The 7063-nt window shown below is 43.5% G+C and overlaps 2 protein-coding genes across 2 annotated transcripts in view; one reads left to right on the top strand and one right to left on the bottom strand.

Moving 5' to 3' along the window:
• Positions 1 to 1009, top strand: part of bnip1b (BCL2 interacting protein 1b) — a 3505-nt gene extending 2496 nt beyond the window's left edge. The window contains exons 5-6 of the mRNA XM_035666321.1: positions 575 to 693; positions 813 to 1009. Coding sequence (XP_035522214.1) covers positions 575 to 693; positions 813 to 1009 — 316 coding nt within the window. The remainder of the gene's footprint in view (positions 1 to 574; positions 694 to 812) is intronic.
• Positions 1010 to 1656: 647 nt separating this feature from the next.
• LOC118331762 overlaps positions 1657 to 7063 on the bottom strand; it is an 11636-nt gene continuing 6229 nt past the window's right edge. Inside the window, exons 5-8 of the mRNA XM_035666833.1 lie at positions 6495 to 6637; positions 5073 to 5215; positions 3370 to 3581; positions 1657 to 3024 (exon numbers count right to left, since the gene is read on the bottom strand). Of these exons, the coding sequence (XP_035522726.1) occupies positions 2700 to 3024; positions 3370 to 3581; positions 5073 to 5215; positions 6495 to 6637 (823 nt within the window). The 3' untranslated portion in view covers positions 1657 to 2699. The remainder of the gene's footprint in view (positions 3025 to 3369; positions 3582 to 5072; positions 5216 to 6494; positions 6638 to 7063) is intronic.

Here is a 7063-nt window from a genome sequence, read left to right as displayed (position 1 = left end):
CCAGAACGGACAAACCAAACAAACAAGTTTTGCGACCACCATGGTTTCTTCTACTCGCTTGGAGAGCAGATAATATGGTTGCAGTCTGCAACTTCACGGCTAGATGCCACTAAATCCTACACATTGGTCCTTTTAATTACAGCTAAATCATCACGGTACGGTAAATCATTGTAGCATTTAAAATAATACAACGTCTACCAGTAATGAAGCTCTGATGGTTTCGCTGCAGCATATGTTATCTTGGTCTGTTACAGAACCAGCTCCAGTAGTTTGCCAGTGGTTATTACCTCCCCCTGTAATATTAATCCTACTGAATGTGGCTTTCGTCAGTGATTTTAAGATATCACTTTAGTTTCTGGTACATTGTGATGGTTTAATCCAAAAACTGAAGCAGTTGCTAGTTGAGGCTTTGCTCTGCCTGTAAAAACAGGAAGCTCTCAACAGAAACTATTCCAGGAGAAACACCATCTTCCACTTGTACAACAAATTAAACAACTGAGTGTAAAACACACTATACTAAATTGGAAAACAGCACCCATGCATCACCCATGCTTTGTGTGTGTTTTTGTCTCAGGAAGGCGACCAAAGAAAGCCTAGTGGAAACCAGCAGCAACATCACAGAGAGTCTGATGTCTATCAGCAGGATGATGGCTGAACAGGTGAAGCAGAGCGAGGACAGCATCGGCACACTGGGTAAAAAAAAAAACTCTACTTTGTCCATGTGTACTTTTGTCAGTGTTACAGTGTGTATGTTTTCATCTCCCACCAGCATTTACTTACCCATCTTTTGACTCTCCTCTTCTTCACCGCAGCCACCTCCTCTAGGACTGTGCAGGAAACCAACGAGGAGTTTAGAAACATGACGGGAACCATCCACCTGGGAAGGAAACTGATTCTCAAGTACAACCGGCGGGAGCTGACGGACAAGCTGCTTATCTTCCTGGCTCTGGCCCTCTTCTTTGCCACCGTCCTCTACATTCTGAAGAAACGTCTCTTTCCCTTCATTTAGCTGGTTGGCTGCTAGTTCATGCTGTTCCTTAGAGGTACCCAGGTTTCAGGAAGAATGTTTTCTAGTTAGCCGGTATGGAGAGGATGCATGGACCACAGCAGCAAAGAGACCGGACCTCCGTACATGGAGGCGGTTTCCTCTTGTTAAGCACTCTTGTTTTTAGCTTGAACAATATGCAATATGTCGGTCTATAAAATGGGTATAAAGGTTTTTGTAAAATCAACTTATGGATTTAAACTGGCACTATGGGGTTTCATGCAACAGTACTGATCGGTTTAAAGCCTCAACATGCTTCACACAAACCTGGTCGCCAGCACAAAACTGATTGCGACACATCGGCCACTGATATCAGTGAATACCATCTCATTTGCCGATGTTCAGCCTCTAAGAATTGACTGTATCTCGATGCAGTCCATATAAATTAAGATAAGGATGCACACTCTCAGACAGTCTCTCCTTGAAGACCTTTATGGCGCTGCATGTGCAGCAGTGACAGCAGAGGTTTAAATTCTGTTTCTACTTTCACCTGTCTGCACCCCTGAGCAGATGCTGCATAACGTGAGTGTGACTATTTTAAAAAAGCACTTTGAAGCGTATTGAGGTCTTATCTCATCTGACATTTGGAACTTACCAAGGTCAAGGCCGTAGTATGTAATAACCCTGCTTTTGTTTACATTTTGTCAACATACAATCAGTGTGTGTTCAATATGGAAAGTGTGTATGTCGGTCTGCTCTTGATGACTTCCAAACATGCTTTTGCTACAATTATTGACAAGTATACCTTGTGCCTTCCTTCCTTCCATTTCAACATCCAGACTACTGAGTCAGAAATCTCATTATGTACCATGTTGAGTCAGAGACTGTGTGAATGCACAAGGTTTGTTTGTTTGAATAAAGTTGCAAAATATTGAGGGACACATTGTTTGTGGCAGCATTGCCACAGATGCGCCAGTAGATGGCAGGATACCCAACGTTTATCACCATCAGAGATGCTACACTGTGAATTTGTGTGAAGAACTATCTTACAGAACTTAACACACTTCTCTCTGTTCAGTAACATCATTGTAGTTTATTGACTTTCAATTAAAATGTTTACAAATGTATTTTTCGATTCATTTAAATAAAAACTTACAAAACATAGCTTGAAACCTGGGGTTTGTATGAAATGTGATTGTTCAAGTAGAACATCAAAAAACACATATTTATAACACGTCATAACCAAAGAGTGCTTCCCTTCCTGCAGTCCGACTGTCTACAAGATAACGTTTGATAGTGTGTCAACTATACGGTGCATAATATAACAATCCTCATAAATATAAAAACAGACTTAAATAGGTAGAATATTGACTTGGTGCCATCAGCTGCACTTGAGCTAGAGACAACTTCCCTGTAGTGTTGTCGTGTGTGTCCATGCCCTTTGCTGAACGATACAGTCACTGTGGTTTACTGTGATGTTGCAGTGAGGTAGATATTGGTTTTTCATCCTTGTACAAAGAAAAATATTAATATAGCACAAAAACCCAACAGATTAAATAAGTTATGTTGCATCACTTTCACAATACTTCACTTAATACTCTGATAAAACTAACACTACCACTACTCATTGTACTACTAATATAATATTAATAAGTGCTTGATCTTTGTATCTTTGTGTACCCTGTCTGCACCTCTGCGTGACCTGCGTGTCTTTTTATGAAGCAGTAACATTGGATTTCTCAGACACTGGCAGACCAGATCCGGTGGCGTTGACCTTACTGAGCGCGCTCGTGTTCTCTAGTTCGGCCGCTCTGGTTGGCTGCTGCAAGGGTCCTTGGATGGTGATGGGCCAGGGCATGGTGGGTGGAGGGGCGGTGGTGTGCGGCGGAGCGTCCGATTGGCTGAGAGAGCAGGTGTTGCTGAAACTGCCGCACAACGCACCCCATTGTTGCTCGCACTGCCCTCGCAGTCGCCGGCCGACCCACAACCTGACCTCGTCTCCACACTTCAACAGGAAGTTCATCAGCTCCACATACGGTCTGGTGGGACATGCACACATGAGTACATTCACCACTGTTTTGTTCATTAGAGCAAGTGAAATAGCCTTTTTCACAGCAGATATTTTGACTCATTATAGTAGGAAAAGCACAGGTGCTAGTAATTATAGTAATGAACAATGGCTCTGTTCTACTCAAATGGTCCAGTAAGTCATGACATTGTGACAGTGAGCCAGCAAGAACAACACCAGGACCCTTAAACTGAAGCAGCTTAATGGAATTCAGCCCTTCATTCAGGTTCACTCAGGTTCATGTTTTTATTTAGATTTTTCTTAGGGTTTTAATACAAAAACTTGCTGATACTTTATTAATGTGTTTCTCTCTCACCCCGGGGGAAACATCAGGTGGAACTGGACCAGGTTACCCATGGTGTCCATGTGGTCCTGTACCGCCAGGCAGAGTTGGTGTTTGGAATAGCACTCTCTCTGGAGCGAGAACACCATCTCTTTTACCGCTGAGCACCGGCGGCTCACACAGCTGAAGCGCTGCCGCAGTCCCAGCGCCATGCACCGCAAAGCATCCTTCACAAATGACTTGCCCTGGGAGGAGGAGGAGGAGGAGGAAGAGGAGGAGGAGAGCAATAGAAGGAATCAGTGGGACATTTCTTATAGCTTGCACTGATTTGGCCTGGGATGTGTGTCCATTCCCCTGTTTCTGCTCACTTCCTATGTAAAATTCCAACATAAATCTTATTTCACATACCTCTAACATTACTGTTTAACACTCCAATGTGAAATTGTAAGGAATGAATTAAACAGTGTGTCTGTCTGCTTACAACGTTCTGCTGTAATATAATGTTAATTCCAAGGCGTAGAAGTAAATCATGAAGTAACTGTGAAAAAAACCCCTTTACACAACTAGAACATCCACTGTGAAATATTTCCCTACTGTGCTGCAATTCCAGCTGCGCTACCCAACATAGTGCTTTCTTCTTGTGATGTTAAAAGTAAAGACAAACAGTTTGAAAATACTAAGTGTGCTTATGTTGGATTGCAGTCTTATTTAAAATGTTTCCATATCTCTACAGTCCAAGAACAGCACTGTTTCTTTATTTATATGTCTTCTACATAGATCATCAACTGGTGACTGAGGGCTGACTGTTTCATTGGGACATGGAGTTTACCTTTAACCTCAATTGTCTGGCACAATATCACATAACCATCAAGTGCATATTTATATCCATCAAGGGCTGATTTAAAGGACCAATGTGTAGGATTTAGTGGCATCTAGAGGTGAAGTTGCAGATCGCAACTAACTGAACAGTATTTAACAACCTGGGAATGAGAACAGGCTGTGGAGTGTGTAGGAAGAACTACAGTGTTTGGTTTGTTCGTTCTGGGCTACTGTAGAAACATGTCTACTCATGGTGGACTGGAAGGTGACCTACGGCGTCTGTAGATAAAACCAGACGCCATTATCAGGAATTAATGGACAACGTGGAGGTTAATTGCAGCGGTGGGTTGGTTAAATGTTTACTTAAAGCATCAGTAACATCGCTATGGTGACTCGTAGAATACAAATTTAAAAGACACCTCCCAACAAACTCATGGCCAGGACATTTGCCTTCCAATATCTTACTATATTGTTTGTTACTGGCTGATACTGTGCTATATCTCCAGTCAGCGGTCACTCACAGGTCTTTACTGAACATCATCCACTGTGCCTGATCCTGCTGGAGACACATTAGACTTGCATCACTCTCTCATGCACTTCTATTCTAGTAAAGTAGACAAGCTGTTCCCTCTCTCATTTCAGTTCCCTTCTCAGTTTGTTCTGTAACCCATGCTACCATGCATAACTATACACTGCTCCTTATACAACGAGCATTCCTCACAAATGACTGTAATGATTGAAGGGATTAAATGAAGTAAAAACATGTATCTTATCTAAGCCTGCCCCATAGTTGCTGTTGGACACGGTTTCACAGTGTCAGTTAGTGCGAAAGGGGCCTAATGGCAAAAAGGGGCGACTTTCAAAATCAGCTTTTTTGAGTGTCTGAAATTGGGTCAGACTCTCATGCTGCTCCCCACCTGAGAGTCGTAGCGCCCGGCGTTGTGCAGCAGAGTGAGACAGATGTGGTGCAGCCCTTGGATTTCACAGGAGTTGTTGTTGAAACACTGAAACGTCCCACAGCCGACATCCCCTGAACTCACCAGGCAACTCTGAATATCCGCTGAAAGACACAGAAGCAGAGATAATAAATTCCACCAAAGTGATACCACAGTGTCTCCCAAATTACAATGGCATCACCCGGTCAGGATGACCTTGAGGGCTTCCTGTTGTGTCATGTCCTCACATTACACTGCATCAGTTTTACAGACGGGAAAAGTTAATTGTGACCCCTCCTATCTTTCTATCTATCTATCTCCTGGTACCCCCATGTTCAAACAAAAAACACCCCAAAAAGTGCCTTCTTGGGTGACCTTGTGGTCGATGAAACATAGTAAAGTGCCCTCTACAGCGCTCTTCCAGCGGAGAGAACGTGATGCAGTGCCATATATGTGCTGCCCTAGAAGGTTTGGAAGTGTTTAACCATAAATGCATCAGGAATTTCTGTGCACTGATGCCCCACAACATGCCCTCTGACAGCCTGGGTCCGCCACTGCAGAGGAAACAGAAAGCTGAAACTGTCCAACATCAGAGATGGACAACAATTCTTTTCACTTTGAAATCTACATAATGATGAATGTAAGGAAGCAAGGAACGACTCCCCCGTTGTTCAAACGTGCTATAACTTATTGCAATTATGTTCTTCTTGCTGACATCGGCCTCTACTATCTGTTAATGCTGCTGTTGATGTTGTGCAGCCTGCAGGTCAGCTCCGGCTCGGAGGTGCCGTAATGCAGCGCCCTGCTGGTACGGAGGGAATGTGCTTGGACGGGATCGAGCCTCCGGAGCTGCGCATTGAATTACAGCCACCAACAGAGCAGGAGAGCAAGAGGAGAAAGGCGCACTGTACTGCCCGGACCGGTGCGGGACAGACCCGTCGCCCTAGATAAAGCTTATTAAAACAATATAAACTAAACTAGACCTATTTTACCAATGCAATAAAAGGACAACATATAGAAAACAGACATAATGCCATGCAGGAGACACACAAAATAAGCTGATTTCCTACTATTTATAACAAAACTGTCAGTGATACAATATTAAACATAACACATGTGCAGTACTGAACAGTCAGCCTAATAATTCAGGTGTTCCCCAGTGGGATCCAGGGGGAGCATCACAATACAGAGCACACATACCGTCCCGTTAAAGCTGTACAGAAAGGAAGCGCACAGGTCTGCTGAATCCAGCGACTGCACACAAACAATGCGCAAAAAGGGCATTTTAAACTCACAAAAAGAAAAGCTTCCTAAACATTTCAGTGTATTTTAGCACAACAATCTGGATGCAATGTGCAGTGCAGGACCGACAAAGCGTAGCAGTACATGCTGTTAAGAGCTCACCTGTGCTCTGCAAAGAGAGGCGTCTTTTGGCCTGGCTCACTTGTTTCTCCTGGACATCATGCGGATCCACGATCCGCACCTGTTGACAGGCCAGGAGCACAAAAAACACACAAAACACAGCGGACAAGTTCGCCGGCATGCTTTAGACCAATCAAATCTCGAATTTAGCTGTTTCTTTTTTTTAATCTTTTTTTTTTTTATGTGTGTCTAATTTGTTTAATAGGGTCAGAGCAGCAGGAGCCCAGCAGAGGACTTTCCACTATACAGTACGGCCGCGACATGAAGGCTGAAATATATAAAGCCGCATGTGATCTGCGCGTTCACGACGGCCCTTGAGTTTGCGTCTCCACCAATCACAGCGCAGCCCCGCGTGAACGCGCACCGCACTGGAGCCAAAAGTTTATCATTGATGAGATTAAAAAATAAATTTAAAAAGTGGCACTAACAGTAGCGGAGTGTGTGTATTTATTGAGCCCGAACAGAGACATACTGAATGAGAGAGAATCAGCGGAGGAAGTAAATCCTAATTTCATAAAGTAAAGATGCTCTTACAGTGGTGTGAAAAAGTG

This window comes from Morone saxatilis, unplaced genomic scaffold, assembly GCF_004916995.1.
Source record: "Morone saxatilis isolate NCDOM2014 unplaced genomic scaffold, NCSU_SB_2.0 Contig20, whole genome shotgun sequence".
NCBI lineage: Eukaryota > Metazoa > Chordata > Actinopteri > Moronidae > Morone > Morone saxatilis.
The sequence above is the reverse complement of the archived record's forward strand: the minus strand, read 5'-3'. Positions and strand labels throughout refer to the sequence as shown.